At 49.0% G+C, this 16,570-nt stretch overlaps 1 protein-coding gene across 3 annotated transcripts in view; it reads right to left on the minus strand.

Annotated features, from left to right (window-relative positions):
• Positions 1 to 11,205: 11,205 nt before the first annotated feature.
• Positions 11,206 to 16,570, minus strand: part of FANCC (FA complementation group C) — a 267,194-nt gene continuing 261,829 nt past the window's right edge. For 2 of the 3 annotated variants that reach the window (XM_030293535.1, XM_030293539.1), the window contains one exon: positions 11,348 to 12,378. In XM_030293535.1, coding sequence (XP_030149395.1) covers positions 12,124 to 12,378 — 255 coding nt within the window. In that variant the 3' untranslated portion in view covers positions 11,348 to 12,123. Of the gene's footprint in view, positions 12,379 to 16,570 lie in introns of all 3 variants that reach the window. The other variant, XM_030293538.2, reaches the window with a different exon arrangement.

Raw genomic sequence — 16,570 nt, forward strand, 5'->3', positions numbered from 1 at the left:
GGTTTAAAGGGCTGTCTGGACCTCCCAGGGTGGTGCCCGAGGCCAAGCTCAGCGGGGAGGGCATGAACTCATGGCTCCCGCCCCAGGCCACTGTCCTGAGGACAATGACCTGGGCCTTCCCTGGCTGGGCCCTGGGGGTTTACAGGGTGGAATGGGAGGAGAGGCGGATCCGGGCTATTCATAGGCGGGGGTTTTATAGATCTTTTCCCACCCTTTGGTGCTGTCTGGGAGATTGATCGGCTAATAAGGCATTTCTGTTCCAGTCCAGAGGGTGTGAAAAAAGAAGGAGGCGGCCATCAGCCGAGCCCGGGGGCGGAAGGAAACTCCTGTAAAACTAGACGTTCCCAGGACCAGCACTGGTTGCTGAGAGCCTCCTGCCAGGATGGCGGGTGGGGATCGGGCACCCTGGTGTCGGAGCACGGGTGCAGAGGACCTGCCGGAGCAGCCCACGCTTGGGAGCCGGGCCTGGGAAGGGCTGGTGATAGCAACAAGACCGGCGTGTGTGTGCGTGTGCGCGCGCGCGCATGCGTGATGCAAAGCAGAACGCAGAAATGCAGGTAAAAGCCTGTCCTGCCGCAGATTTCCATCTGTCCCACACAGCGCACGTGAAACTGCCCTGGTGGAGATAAAATGAGCCCAGGGCTTTGGCTCCTCAGCCCCCAGGACTGGGAAGGGACGGAGAACTCTCAAAAGGCTCGTCCCGCCACCTGCTCCAGCTCCCTGAGTCACTTCCGACGGCTCTGCCACTTTACGCCGCTGTCACACTGAGGGAGTGCAGGATGCCGCGGTTTCTCTTAAGCCTCCTTGTGCTCCTTCTACCGGCCTATGGCGGTGGCTCCTCTGCCGGAGCCCAGCCCAGGAGTCGTTCCTGTCTGTGGGCGGTGCGGGAGGTGCCAGAACCGCATGTGGTTGGGCCCTGGCAGTACTGCCAAGAGCCCCGTGTTCCAGAAAGTTCTTTTCCGTTCTAACAGTCTTCCCTTGTAGCACCGGGTCTGGCAGAACAGGCCTCGGGGGCAGGAGTGTCCTAGGACTGGAGAGGATACTCCCGGAGATGGGAAAGGCAGAAGCAAAGGAAGCCCTCTGGGCTAAGACCTCAGCGCTCCTCAGCCTGATGCTTCAGGCTCCACCACCCAACCGCCTGATTTCAGTCTCCCAGGACTTGAACATCAGGTACGGTAAGGAGAGGCTCTCAAAGTAAGTGTGTGTCATGGGGATAAATGAGAGGATAATTGGGATGTTGGGTCATGGCCCACACCCTGCTCCCACCGGGGATGCTCGGGAAACCCCAGTCCTCAGGCCATCTTCCCTGTAAGTCTGGCATCTGGATGCAACCAGGTTGTCTTTTAGTAGAAGACTCAATGTTCAAGGCTAGAACATAAGTCCCTTAAATAACCTGTAAAATGGCATGGTGCTGAGCAAAGTGCGGGAAATACCAGGGAGGGTGTCCCCTTGTGCAATTCCAGGTGGCCCTGAACCCCCGTTCCCTCCTAGCACCGGTTGACATAAGCCTGTCTTGCAACAGGCAAACCTGAATCCACCTGTATGTGTTGCTGAATACAATTTTTTTTTTCTTGGTATACATCAAAGATGCAAACAAATAGAAACAATATGTAGAGCAAAAAGTAGGTTTCCCACCACATGTTCACCTGGTCCCTTCTCCAAAACCTTCACCATTAGGAGCTTGACGGGCCTGGCCCCGCACAGACTGACTCCACAGATGCACTCCGGTAAGCGCACGTCCACAGCCCCGGCTCTGTGCCCACATGGGAGCAGAGCGCACACCAATCTTTCCACGTGACAGACTTTCAAGATTGGCTCGCAGGAGGAGCTTGACTTCTGTTTGGACGTTCCTGTGGTCTGAACATCACACCCTTCAGGAGGCAGTAGTGACACATAGCTGGTGGGCTCCTTTGCTCAGAGCCCGGCCCTGCCAGACGTCGTCTGTGCATCTCCCTGGGTTTGTTTCCTCATCTGTAAACTGGATAACTCTGTTAAGTGGTTGTGAGAATTTGATGAATGAATTGATGTAAAACCCTGATAACAGGGCCTAGCATCAACTGTTAGGGTGTGTGTTCCTCTTTGTTCATTTGTTGGTCCCTTTACCGCGGGGCCTTCGAGCTGTTTTCAGTGAGCGCCTATTTGAAACAGTGCTGCAGGAAGTCTCCCTGGGCATTCTGGGTATTCACGGCACCAGTGTGTCTGTGGGTGGGTTCCGGCGGGGTCCGTGCAACCCGAAATGGAAAACGGTGGCTCTGAAGAACTGGATATTTGTTAATGGAGAACAGGATATGTAAAAATTTTTTATTTAATATTTTAATTTTGGAAAATTTACATAAGAAAATTTACTGTCTTAACCATTTTCAAGCATACAGTGCAGTGGCATTAAGTACCTTCCCAGTGTTGTGCGACCATCACCACCGCCTGTCCACAGAACTTTTTCATCTCCCCAGGGTGAAACTCTGTCCCCATTAAACACTAACTTCCATCCCCAGACCGCCCCCTCCCTGCCCCTGGCAACCTCCATTCTGTCTCTATAAATTTGTCTACTCTGGGCACCTCTTATAAATATTGTGTGTAATCACACAGTATTTGTCTTCTTGTGTCTGGATTTGTTCACTTAACAAAATATTCTCAAGTTTTGTCCATGCTATAGCAGGTGTCAGAGCCTCATTCCTGGTAATATTCCTCTGTCCGGATAGACCCCTGTGTTGATCCACTGATCTGTCGATGGACCCTTGGATCGTTTCCATCTTTGGCTGCTGTGTAGAGCCACAGGGAACATGGTGGACAAATACTCCTCTGGGTTCCTGCTTTCAGTTCTTTCAGGGATACACCTAAAAGTGGAATTGCTGGATCATATGGCGATTCTGTTACCACACTGTTTTGGGGATGTATACATTTTATTTTTTAAATTTTACTTAAAATTTTTTTTTAATTTTATTTTTGAGAGAGAGAGGCAGAGGTCGAGTTGGGGAGGGGCAGAGAGAGAGGGAGACACAGAATCTGAAGCAGGCTCCAGGCTGTCAGCACAGAGCCTGATGTGGGGCTTGAACTCACGAACCACAAGATCACAACCTGAGCTGAAGTCAGATGCTTAACCGACTGAGCCACCCAGGCGCCCCAGGGATGTATACATTTTAAATATTACAACATGACCACTTGTCCTCTCTCTATGTGGAACAGTGCCTGTGTCCCACCCCTCACCCATCTGGCCGTGTCAGTCCTTTTGGCTTTTCCAACCATATCGATATGGGACAAAAAATTGAGTTTCTCATAGCCGTGTTAAATATTTTTTAAAAGTCTTGCCAGAGTCCTTTGTATTTCTCCTGTTAATTGTGTGCAGTGTTTGTATCACTGGCCCATCAGTCTCTGGGTTGGGAGGCCTTCTATTGATGTAGAAGAGCTTTTACAGTTAGAAACTTAGTTATTTGTCATGTGTTGCAAATGATTTCCCCCAGAGTGTTATTTCTATTTAGATTTTCGGTTATTTTGTTTTTAAATTTTTATTTTTTTATTTATTTGGTGGGTGCAGAGAAAGAGGGAGAGAGAGAATCCCATGCTAGGTGTGGAACCTGACGTGTGGCTCTATCTCACAAACCATGAGATCATGATCTGAGCCAAAACCAAGATCAAGAGTCAGACAACCAACTGAGCCATGCAGGTGCCCTGGATTTTTGGCTAAAGTTTCTGTATGGTCAATTTTATTTGTCTTCTGTGGTTTCTGGGGTTTCTTTTTTAAAAAAATGTTTATTTTTGAGAGAGAGACAGAGCCAGCAGGGGAGGAGCAGAGAGAGAGGGAGAGAAAGAATCCCAAGCAGGGCTGCACTGACAGCACAGAATCCGACGCAGGGCTCAAACCCACAAACTGTGAGATCATGCCCTGAGCTGAAACCAAGACTGAGCCACCCAGGTGTCCTGGTTTCTGGGTTTTCTTTTTTAATGTTTATTTATTTTGAGAGAGAGAGAATGTGAGCAGGGGAGGAGCAGAGAGAGAGAGAGAGAGAGAGAGAGAATCCTAAGCAGGCTCTATGCTGTGAGCACAGAGCCCAACTTGGCTCAGTCTCATAAACTGTGAGATCATGACCCTAGATGAAATCAAGAATTGGACACTTAACTGACTGAGCTACTCAGGTGCCCGTGGGTTTTCTGTCTTACATAGAAAGTGCTCCCATTTGGCTGAAGGGCGCCAAATGGAGAATTTGTGGAAGTTTCCATGTGATATGGGTGGGACCTCAGGCCCTCCCCACCTCGGGCAGGGAAAGATCCCTTCCCTCCTCCCTGGCCTCCCCACAAAGGACTAAGAGGCCTTCTTGGAAGCTGTGGCCCTGGGACGTCGACTTGCAGACCCAGGCAGGGACGTGGGTGTGGGGGGAGGGGGAAGCAAGGAATTCTAAATGAAATAGAAAAACATTCTTTCTACATCAGGGAGGTTCTGCTTCTATAAACGGCTTTTTATTTATCTTAGTAATAGGCTCTCTTCCCAGAGTAGCAGCAGCCTTCCTACCACCCAGTTCCAAGCAGAACTGCCAGAGCCTTCTGTGGAGAGAACCCCAGCCCAGACTTCAAGATGCTGACATTTGGTAAAGAAAGAGGGTTGGACATTTTATTTTGGAATGTGTCTTTTCATCAAAGAAGTGGAGATCCAACTGGATTTCCCGTCATCATCTTTTCCCTGTTGATCAAAATGCTTTTATCATATACTAAATCCCTTTACAGATCAATTCAAAAAATAATTATTGGGCATCTTTGATATGCCTGCAACTATTTCAGGCACCTGTAGTGGAGACAAGAATAGACAAAAGGTGTAAGTAGATTACCTGGTGTCTAGGAGTGGTGTGTCGGGGACAAAAGCCAAGGTAGTGCAGGGTGAGAAGTGGAGGAGAGTGGAGTGCAATTGTCAATGTCAGGGAGGCCTCATGGAGACGGTGACCTGTGAGCAGACAAGGGAACTGGCCTGCATGTCTAGGAGGTTCAGGACAGCCCGTTCAAAGGCCCTGGTGTTGGAGTATACCATGTGTGGAGTCACTGTTGGGGGCCCATGTGGTGGTGGTGGTAGGTGGGTGAAGGAGTTGCAGAGAAAATTAGGAGAGTAAAAGGGGTCCAGATTGTGTGGGGCCTTAAAGCCATTTTAAGAATGTTGGGTTTTACTCAGCGTGAAGTGCGGAGCATTTGGAATGCCTGGAACAGCGGCATGCCATGTTGCACTAGAGAGAGATCTCTAAGGCTGCTTGCAGCAAGGTGGGCAGGAGCAGGGAGGCCAGGCAGATGACGGTGTCTAAGAGTGGAGGGCAAGAAATGGTCAGAATATTCTAATGGCTTGGATGTGGGAGTGAGAGAGAGAAGAATCAAGAGTAACTACAGAATTGGGTCTCAGTCACTGGAAAGATGGAGTTACCATCCACTGACGTGGGAAGATCGTGGGTTTAGGGGGATGGCATGGAACTGGTGGCATCGGCTTTGCACATGTTAATTTGAGATGGTCATCCGACCTCCAGGGGATGCCCAGTGGGTAGTGGGACGTCCAGGCCTGTGGTCCAGGAGAGGGTGTGGCCCCTCTGCACAAAGATACTACGTGAAAGCCCAGTGCAGGGAAAGTACACAGGGCAGAGGTGCAAAGATGAAGCCTGGGAGCGCTCCCCGGGAAAAGGTCAGGGGACAAGCAGGGACCAGCTCTCCAGCTGAGGGGAAGCCCTAGAATGTTCTGCCAGCCAAGGGAAAACTGGCAGGGAGGAAACAGGGACTGACGGGATTAGAGGCTGCCCAGGCCTGTGCGGGACCTGAGGACTTCTGGCTGGGTCCATGAGGAGGGGCTCGCCACCCAGATGGGGGTCTCTGTGTGCAGCTCCCTTGGTCCTACCACACTGCGGTCACACTGCAGCCTTAAAGCACATGCCAGTGCTTGTTCCATCTCTTTATACCGCATTACACTTTACTGTCAGATTTTTCCTGCCTGTTCCTGATTGCTTATTTTTTCCCTAAGAATTTTGGATTCAGATTATCTAGTTCTATTAGGATCCTATTAAGTCTAATTTACATGTCTGAAACTGTTTGTGTTTCTCTCCAGGATGTCTTTCTGGAAACAACAAACCCCCAGCTAGAGCAATGGTTCTCCACCGGAGGGTGAGGGGGGTTCCCCCCAGACATTCTGGAGAGAGTCTTGTCGCCGCTGGGCTGGCACCTAGTGGGGAGAGGCCAGGGATGCTGCTAACACCCTCCAGCGCACATGACACCCCCACATGGATGCACCTGCTCTACACTGTCAATCGCGCCACACTGGAGAAACTCGGCCTCAGGTGTCTGCGCACTGGCTCTCTGCCAAGGGCCCTTCTCTACCTCTTCTGGATTAGTAGTCGGGCTGTTTCATGTTACTCAACCTTCTCGAATGCTAAAGAGTAGGTGATACATATTGTGAAGTTTTTATTCTCTCTAGCTGCCTAGGCCCTGACCCCTTCCTGTAAGTAGGAGACCACTGGTATCCAAGGTGTCCAGTAATGTCATGGAAGCAAAATAAGCCAGACACGTGCTTTTCCAGGTGCCCTTCCAGCCAACGTACAGGTTGTCAGATGCACTGGTGCCCCAGAGTGGGGACAGGGACTGTGTCCCTGTGGGGGTGGTGGGCCTCGCACAAACAAGCCACAAAGGTTCTATGTGGCAGGATTTGGTGGCGACAGCAGGAGGTTCCTCACAGGTCATTCTGAAGCAAGGTCTGGGCACTGTTGTTAGCTGCCTGGCACCAAGTCCTGTCTGCCTGACAATTCTGTGGGCTTTTAGATACTTTTGATCAGTTCCCTTTTACTTTTAACATTGTGTCCAATCCTGTGGCTTGCCACCAAGAATCCCGGCTGACATCTGTGGATTCGTCATAGTGAGGGAAACACCAGAGGCCAGTGAGATGTTCAACACTGATTTAACTCTGCTTTTCTACAGAAAAGTTAAATGTGAAACTTTCTGCAGAAAAGAATCCGAGTGTCCTACCCAAAACCCCAAATACAGGAAGTTATCATCATGATTATGTTGCGACTGGGGAAAAGGAAAGGCTGACATTGTAGACTTCATTACCAGTCTGTGTATGAGGGATAGGATTTGGACTCATGGTATAAAATTGTGGAATTGGATTTAAGAAGAAGGCCTTACCACACACATACTTATTTTGCCTTGCTTTTGGTTCTTTAGGAGTAAAGTGGCTTGGTGTGGAGTAATAAGTAACAAGTGTTTTGACAGTCTGTGGAATCCATGTGAAAACCAGTGTCAGGCAAGGAAAAGGCTATTGCCAGCACTGCTGACAGGGTGGGGCGGGAGGGAGGGGGACAGGAGGGAAGAGAGTAAAAGAAGGGAGAGAAGCACAGAAAATTCATGTCTCTGCTTCCCTGGAAGCAAAATCAATTCGCATTCCTTGTCAAACAAGGACCAGTGTTCCTCACATTCGCCCCCTGCCCCTCTGGGTAACAGGACAGGCTCCGTTCTGATCTTCTTCACATCTCTGGCCACCGCGGTGGTCCCCCCTTTCAAGCCCCTGCTCGTGACTTCTCCACCGTGACAGAAGGTATGGCTTCCTCCTGCCCTCTAGACATGTTTCCATTTTTGTCCCAGCATCCTTGTCCCACCAGTGAGCAACGGGGCCGAGAAGTGCTAAAAATGCACAATGACATGAACAGCCCAGGACAGTTCAGCAAGGGGCTTCTTCAGAGACACATCTTGGCCACGTGCCCCCTGCTTGCTCAGGTGCCTCTGGCCAACGGAGAGGTGTGGGGTGGCACATCAGGAAGCAGAGCGACCATCCAGGAAACCCATGCCAGCTGTCTGACTGCAGAACCAGGGTGGGCTGGGTCCGGCAGATGCCACTGAATGGGGGGGGGGGCGGGGGTATTCCATCCCATGACTCCTAGGGGACCCTGTGGAGGCTGCAGCATGAGGGTCACAAGTCTGGGAAACAGTGGTGCGCACAGCGGGTGTGGGCTGTGCTTTGTCGGACGAGCTCCATCTTTAGAATCAGGGAAGAACAATGTATACAGGCCAGTTCCATTTACACTGGGTGGTAGTATGGGAGGCTGGCTTACAGAAGAGAAAGACCTGTACGATGCACGTCGTTTTGTTTCAGCAGCCCCTGCCAACCACCTCCCTGCAGCCCCCTCCCTTCTTCCCTGGCTGTGGGACCCCAGTTTGTAGGTATCTGACGGCAAGATTCTCAGGCCCAAAGGCTACGCCAAATTGGTCTTTTCTAGGGGCAGGTCTATACAGGTTTTGTGTGGCCTGAGCTTCCATAATTGAGGAGACAAGGGAAGCTTTTTTCTAAGACTGTATTCTTTAGTGAATACAAACTCACATGTATTGTGACTTTTTATTTATAATGAAAAAATAAATTACAGATTTAAAAGAGCTAACATGCCACACGCCATGAAGTACCAGTGGGTGACAGCCTTTGCATTAATATGTGGCCAGTCATGCCTTTCCTCTCCAGTTTTTGGCAGCTCTGTCCTCTCTGATCACCTCTTGTTGGCACAGTGATTTTATACATTCCCACAGTCTCTCCAACACGCTTACCTAAAACTTCATTACTAAGACTTTAGAAAGCTCTACTCAGCTTCCCGGCTTGCTGTGGGGAACACAGAATTGTAGAGCTGTTGTCAGGTCTCCGAAAACCTCTATCAAGTTCGCCCCAGACCCAAGCCAGAGGTCTTGGAAGGACTCTTCACACTTCCTCATTGTTGCTCCTGTGCACCTGCGGGCCTGTGGTGGCACAGGCCACCCTTCTGCTGTGCCACGGCCCCTGGGCCAGCACCAGCTGAACTGGTCGGGCTGGTGCCGGCATTCTTGGAAGCTGGTCCTCCACAGTAACTTCACTGTGCCCCGAAGTGGTGCCGAACCAACTTGGCTTCTCTCAGCTGGATCGCAGAAGGTGCACACTGCCCAGGGGCAGGGGGGACAGTAGGAGCACACGGAGGCATTTTTGCCAGTTGCAGTTAACGTTTCTTTACAGATTTTACAAAACAGACAACCATGGGAGCACAATGCCGGGGCCTCTCCCAGGGCCTGGGGAGGGGCCAGGTGGTGCAAGGCCCTGAAGCTCAAGCCTCATTAGTGTCCCGATAAATCTTAGCAACAGGGTGGCAGCAAGCCCCATTCTGCGGCGGCTGGGTCTGGCAATGACATGAGGGTCTGGTGTGGGCTTGCGAGCAGAGACACGAGAGCCTTCTTGGAGGCTGTCAGGCCTGGGCTTGGCAGCTTTCTTGAACTTGGAGAGAAAAGCCAGAACTCCAGTGAAGCTGATCTGCAGCCATGACATTGTTGAGTGGCTGAATTAGCCACCTCTCTGGGTTTTGTGTGTCTGACACCATCAGGTGTCTTGCCTGTTTAAGCCACTCTTCACTGGATATTCACTGGCGGAAGCCAAAGGCACGTGCCTGGCACAGACCCTGTTCTGGAAAGAAACCCAGTCCGGTCAACCCCACATACAGCCTCTGGGCCTCAGCCCTGCTGCTTAATGCACGCCGTAGGCCTCCGTGCTCCTGGCTCTCCAACGGGGGGAGGGAGGACAAGGCTCAGTGGCCTACAGGGCCTTCGCTTCGCTCATGCCACCTGCCTTGATGTGTATTCTCACCAGAGCCCTTTTCTAGCGAGATCTTCTTTCAAGAAACTGAAAAACACCCATGTCTCCAGACTTTCCCCCCCAAATCCAAGGCAACTGAATGAGGAGGTGGAGTTTCCAGCCTGCCCCTGGCTTTCTCTGCCCTGACTGGGTTTCCTTACTGGTAGCTGGGTATGGGCTTGCTCGGGAGTGGAGGGAGCACAAGGTGTCTGTCTTCTGGGGTTGTCAAGTGGAGGGTGTCGCTTCCCACCTTTCTGCCCTGTGCCCCCCTCCATCTGCCCTTTGGGAGGTTCCCTCCCCCTCAGAGAAGTGAATGGAATGATGGGGTAACCCCTTCTAAAGTGATGACCAGGGCCTGACTGCCTGTGAGGCTTTGCAGCTGCCCCTCCAGTTTGCGGAGCAGTCCCATTTTCCTTGGTTTCCCCCGTGGAGCATTCTCCCTCTTGTTAGTGGGAAAGGGCAAGGAGAGAAAACAAAATCAGTACACAAGCCAGTGCCTCCTATTCCCTTCATGAAAGCCTTCACAGACAATGAAGGTTCACTTGAGACCCAAGAACCGCTTGGCTGCCAGATCAGATAGTCTGGTCAGGTGCTGACTCACATGTCCAAGGCTTGAGAGAACTTAGAGGCTTTGTCAAGGAACTGAAGATACTACAAACAGGCTGAGGTAAGGTCAGGACAGGAAGGAACCTTCCAGAAATGCAGCTTCAACAGTCTGAGGTCGGTAACAGTCTTGTTTATATTGTTTGCTGTGGAATACAGCATGACTGGATTTCTAGTGGGAGCACACCCACAAGGGAATTTGATTCCTGGTGGGAATCAAGCTTTAGGGACTATTCACAGCCACTAAGCAGATTCCCTTCTTCATGCCCACGGAGGCTGGTCACAGCTTCCATGGCAAACAACATAAGAGAGATATCCTTGACTCTAAATGAAGCCTAAAACTCCTTTATCAAAACTACTACACATTTTGAGGAAGACTTTTTCTATGAAAGTAAGAATGCTGGTAGTCATGACTGAAGTATTTTATCAGTGCACTGTTCAAACTGCAGTATTTCTCAAAAGTTAAAAGTTCTTGAATTTTTCAGATCCTTAGGTAGATCCATATACCGAAACGGAAACTCCCCTAAAACCACGACCTCTAATACAACAAAACGCTACTCACACCTGAGCTCAAATTGCAGGAGACTCAGAGATTACTAACACAAAGTAGCCATAAAAGTCCTGACTGATTCGACCCACACAAAAGAGTGTGTACACACAAAAGAGTACACAATCAATGCATATGAAGAATAAACTTGAGGAGCACCTGGGTGTCTTGGTCTCAGCTCAGGTCATGATCTCATGGTTTGTTGAGTTTGAGCCCCACGTCGGACTCTGCACTGATAGTGCCTGCTTGGGATTCTCTCCCTCTCCCTCTGCCCCTCTCCTGCTTGCTCATTCGCAGATTAAACTTAAAAAAAAAAAAAAAAAGAAAAAGTGAGGTCTTGGAAGGATTTTAGCTCATGTAAGAAAAAAAAACAAACTTGGAAGGGGAAAAAATTTTCAATGGATGTGAAATAAATATTAGGGTTACTTATTCTTTTTTTTTTAATTTTTTAAAATATTTATTTATTTTTGAGAGACAGAGAAAGACAGAGCATGTGCAGGGGAGGGGCAGAGAGAGAGGGAGTCACAGAATCAGAAGCAGGCTCCAGGCTCCAAGCTGTCAGCACAGAGCCCAACGTGGGGCTCAAACCCACAAACCGTGAGATCATGACCCGAGCTGAAGTCAGATGCTCAACCAACTGAGCCACCCAGGCGCCCCTGGGGTTACCTATTCTTTATTAGGAATTTCTAATTCCCACCTCAGTTAATTAGACAACTGAAATATAATGTCTTCTTCCAGAACATATCCTATATTCTCACATCAGTCCTCTCTGAGGCAATGTGAGCTCCCTTGGTGGGAGTGTTTAGCAAACAGAAAGCAAAAAGAGTTAGCATTGGAACCGGCTTTATTTCATTGCTAAGCAGTGCCGTTCTCCACAGCCGAGCTGGCTTGACTGCCCACCACAGCAGTGGCCCCAGTCACTACCACTTGCTACTGGGCCTGATGGCCTCTGCTTCCCCTCGGAGGTGCCCGAGAGACTCCTTAGTGAAGAATTTCTTAGGGAAGCAAGAGTGTGGCTTTATCTCAAAGCCCTGTGGATTAAAAGAAACACCAATAACAGTAGCCTGATTTCTGAAAAAAGAGATCTGTGGAAAAGGACTAAGTTACTTCTAAACTGATCAGTGGTTCATGACCAATTTCTCGGTCCAAAGACTTTGAACCACTCAAGTAATAGTTGTGTATCTTCATTTGATATAAGGAAAAAGGGAAATGAAAGTGTTCTCCTATTCAAGGCTTGTCTTCAGTGATTCTCTGGCAGCTGGGCTGAGCAGGTAGGGAATGCTCAAGGCACAATCTAGTCATGAACTAATAAGCCAGACTGAGTTTGGGCTAAGGAATTTGTCTTCTGACTTCATAAAATGTGTTCTAGCAGCTCTCACCAAGATGTCTATGGCTCATCCTCACTACTCGTTCCACGACGAATCAGTCTCATTGTTTCGTCACGAGATCTCGGGGAGCCTGCTGCATGCACGGCAGCTCCATGTGCAGCTGGCCGATGCTGGATGTGAGCGTGCAGCTCAGCCAGGAGCTCTCGGGCCAGTTTTCTTGACCTAGGTGCTTCCAGGCAGAGGCGATCCCATCTGTACAAGGTCTGGTCAAGAAAGCCAGCAATCTCGTGGCTTAGCTCATCGGTTGGAGCCATCTGCAATGAGTACAGAGGAGAAAGAAAACTAAAACACTAACTAGACAGATTCATCTCTTTGTCCAGTGGACCAACCGGACCCGTCCTTCCCCGAAAAGCAGCTGCATTCCTGTTAGCTTTCAATGACTCTCGTTTTGTTTTCAAGGTGATGAGCAAAGCCAGTCTGTTCTCAGAGGTTGGCCATCCAGGGAGCAGAGTCATTTCCTAATGATCACCCTCTTCTGACAGAATGGCCCCAGACTCACAAAGGCTACAAATAAGCCCCACATTTCCTGGAATGCCAGTCACAGGCTGTGCGAGTATTTGCTGTGGGGAAGCAGAGGCAAGCCGTGCTGCAGCCTGTCTGCAAAAGGCTCACACGAATATGAGAACTGGAAAGTGCTGAAAGGAAAATGCCACCTGTTTTCACACAAACAGCTTTATAAATGGCATTCTTGGGCTAGCAACCTGGGCCCACTTGCTTTTTAATAGACATCTAAGGTTTTAACACCTGATTCTCAAGGGAAGCAGGAAACACAGGAATTGTTAGTTCTGCTAAATACAGCCTCAAGGCATTCTTAGGTGTATTTTCCTAAGAATTTCAGCTCAGCAAAAAGGGAAGGGTGGGAATCTCACAACTGAATTGTGTTGAGTTTGCTGTGATTTTTTTAGACAGAAGCACATTAAGAAGCCCTGATTTTGACAGTAATGTACATATTCATTTTGTGTGTGGCAGTTTCTATAGACCACTCAAATATTTGATTAGCCACAGCAGCCAAAGGTCAGCTTCCTCTCCATCGCCACTGGGGGCCTTCTGGTAGGGTGACCGACCGCCCTCGGACTATCGCGTGGCCCTGGATACCCTTCAATCCAGGGCCACCACCTCTGACCGGCAGTCAAGGCACATGCTCAGGCAGCACAGGATACCGTGGGGCATACCTTGATGGCATTAGCTCTCTTCAACCTCAGCTGGGAGGGGCTCTGCTGGGGGGTGGGGGGCAGGCCACCAGCCTAGGTGGGGTTCACTGTGGCTCTTGGTGTCCATATTACCACTGCATGGTTTTTATTCAGAATCACAGATGCTGTGGGTAACCTCTGTCAGACACAGTCTGTCTCTGTGGATGAAACTGCATAAGCCTACCTGAGACACCTTAAAAGAGTTAATGTACTTCCTAGACCCCAAGTGCAGAGAGACTGCCATTGATCCCAGGGCCTCCATTGGGCTGGAAGCACCGCAGTGGCACAGCCATGACAGCTGACTGTGGAGGCCGGCCACTTGGACCTCGTGTCATCTTTATGAGACAGCTCAACCTCCACACTGTTCCACTCACGGTCTCTAGTCACACGTGTCCACCTCCCTGCAGCTGAAGTAGGCAATCTACATTGTTGGCTGAACTTAAGTTCATTTGAGTTCAACAACTACAGAACTTAACTCTGCGTTTCAGATGCTAGCTAACTTTTTACCTGTGACTGCTGTGGTCTGGCAACAAAGACAGAAGGAGAAGGAGGGAGAAACATGAGCTCAGAGCAGGACAGAAGGCAGAGAGAGCAAGCCTCAGGGGCAGGAGGAAACCGAACACCGCCGGAGCTGCTTGTGCCTCATCCGGGTCAAAGAGGTGCAGAGGAAGGGAGCACGTGAAGATGGCAAACAAGTGAGTGGGGCAAGAAACGTAGGAGCCAGAGGAGGAGAAGACTGCACGAGAAGAGACAGGGCTTCTGAAGAATGAGTTCAGTGGAAATTCTCAGAAGCCCAGGACAGGCAGAAGCTGATCGCTGGGGCCTGTGCAGGAGCCAAAGGAAGTGGTTCGTAGGGAGTGTCCTACGGCAAAGGCTGGGGCACAGGAACATATGGAGGCCTCAAGAGACAGGGTTCAGACACGCAGCCCCCTCTGTCCACAGCATAGAGTGCTCCCCAAAGCTGGTGCTGGGAGAAGAGGGATAAGATAGGGCACAGGCCCAGGAACTGCTCTGCTCGGGCCTGAGTTCACATCAAAGCTGGGTCAGGGCTGGGGTCCTCAGGGCAGCTGGAAGAGAGAGGCCGTCCTACCAAAGCCAACACTTCTACCATCTGGCCACTGCCTGCTCCCAGCCAAGCAGCCTGGCCCAGGGCTCCTGCCAGGGTGCTTCCAGAGAGAGGAACTGATGAGATGGGGGGACGAGGAGAAACCCATGAGAAGCTGGCACCGTGTGGAGGACTCCTGCCCTCTGTTCTGTTTGTAGCTGCATTAGCCAGGCTGTCTTCAACCTGTCATGGGGCCACTGCAGGAAGCCTTCCAGTTAAGAAGTGTGGTATGTTACTAAAAATAGTTTCAAAACACCTGCAAGGACAGTGTCTAGGAGGCTCTCTCGGCCATGATGGGCTCCAAGGTGCCCAGACAGCTAGCACCTGCTAAGAGGCCAATGTGTAAAGAGGAACATTGGTGCTTTTCCTTCAATGATTTTTTTTTTTTTTTTTTGCAGCTGAGCTGACTTACGATACTTTATGAAGATTCACTGGGTTTTCAAACTTCCCTCAGCCTCACGCACAGGTCTGCAGCTGGACTATTTTGTGAGAATGCACGGCACAACCTGAATTTGTGGAATACTCTAGCTCCTTATTCACGGCAGCTTCTCTGTGGGAGAGACTTAAAGGTGGTCCATTCTGAATGTGACTGTTTCCCCAGAATGGGTGAATATGTGACTGGAATAACTGGGTGTCTCTGAGGAGCATTCTCTGGGCCACTTTCTTCCTTTCACACCCCATGAGCAAGGCCAGGCCCACCATCATCTCTCTGGCCTGTAAAGCAAGGCAAACTCCAGCAAGGGTCTGCTTCTCCATTCCCAAGGTGACAGAATTGGAGACCAGCAGAACAGGAGTTCCCCAGGGAGAAGGAGGGCACAGGCTCCGGGAGGAAGGGTTTGAGTCCCAGCTGCCAGCCTGAAAAGGCTCCCCTCAGGGCTGTGATTCCATCCACAGGTACTGAGGACAAGGACAGAAGGTCAGAGATCAGGTGACAAAAAATGCCACCAATGCTTTCATGATTCAAAAGTGCCTGCTGTTGACTTATAATGTTGAAAAATAATTAGTTGAAAAACTAATATCCTATCAGTTTCAGGTTTACATCATAGTGATTTAATATTTTTATACATTATGAAATGATGTGATATCTAGTTATCATCTGTCATCACACAAAGTTATTACAATAATATTGACTATATTTCCCATGCTGTACATGACAGCCTCATGGACTTTATTCATTTGTTTTATTTTTTAGATTCCACATATAAGTGAAGTTGTATGATATTTGTCTTTCTCTGTGTGACATATTTCACTTAGCATTATACCCTCTAGGTCTACACATGTTGTCACAAATGGCAAGATCTCATTCTTTTCTATGACTGAATAATATTCCATTGTGTACATATATCACTTCTTTATCCATTTATCTACTGATGGACTCTTAGGGTATTTCCATATCTTGGCTATTGTACATAATGCTGCAAAAAACATACGGGTGCATGTATCTTTTCAAATTTGTGTTTTTGTTTTCTTTAGGCAAACAACCAGTAATGGAATTACTGGATTGTAAAATAATTCTATTTTGAAATTTTTGAGGAACCTTCATACTGTTTTCCACAGTGGCTGCACCAATCTATATTCCCACAAACAGTGCACGAGGTTTCCTTTTTCTCCACATCCTCACTAACACTTGGTTTTGTCTTAATTTTAGCCATTCAGACAAGGTCTAAGGTGGCATGTCACCGTGATTTGGATTCACACTTCCCTGATGATTAGGGATACTGAGCATCTCCTCATGTCTGTTGGCCATCTGTATGTCCTTCTTAGGAAAAATGTCTATTCAGGTCCTCTACCCATTTTAATTGGATAATTTGCATTTTTGGTGTTGACTTGTGTAAGTTCTTTATATATTGTGGATATTAGCTTTTTATCAGATATCATTTGCAAATATCTTCTTCCATTTAGTAGATTACCTTTTCATTTTGTTAATGGTTTCCTTCACTCTGAAAGCTTTTTACTTTGGTATAATCCCAATTGTCTATTTTTGCTTTTGTTTCCCTTGCCTGAGGAGACATATCTAGAAAAATGTTGCTGAGATCAATGTCAAAGGAATTACTACCTATGTTTTCTTCTGGGAGTTTTATGGTTGTAGGTCTCATATTTGTTTTTGATCCATTTTGGGTCTTTTTTTTGTGTATGGTGTAAGACGGTGGT

The sequence above is a fragment of the Lynx canadensis genome, chromosome D4 (assembly GCF_007474595.2).
Source record: "Lynx canadensis isolate LIC74 chromosome D4, mLynCan4.pri.v2, whole genome shotgun sequence".
Classification (NCBI taxonomy): Eukaryota; Metazoa; Chordata; class Mammalia; order Carnivora; family Felidae; genus Lynx; species Lynx canadensis.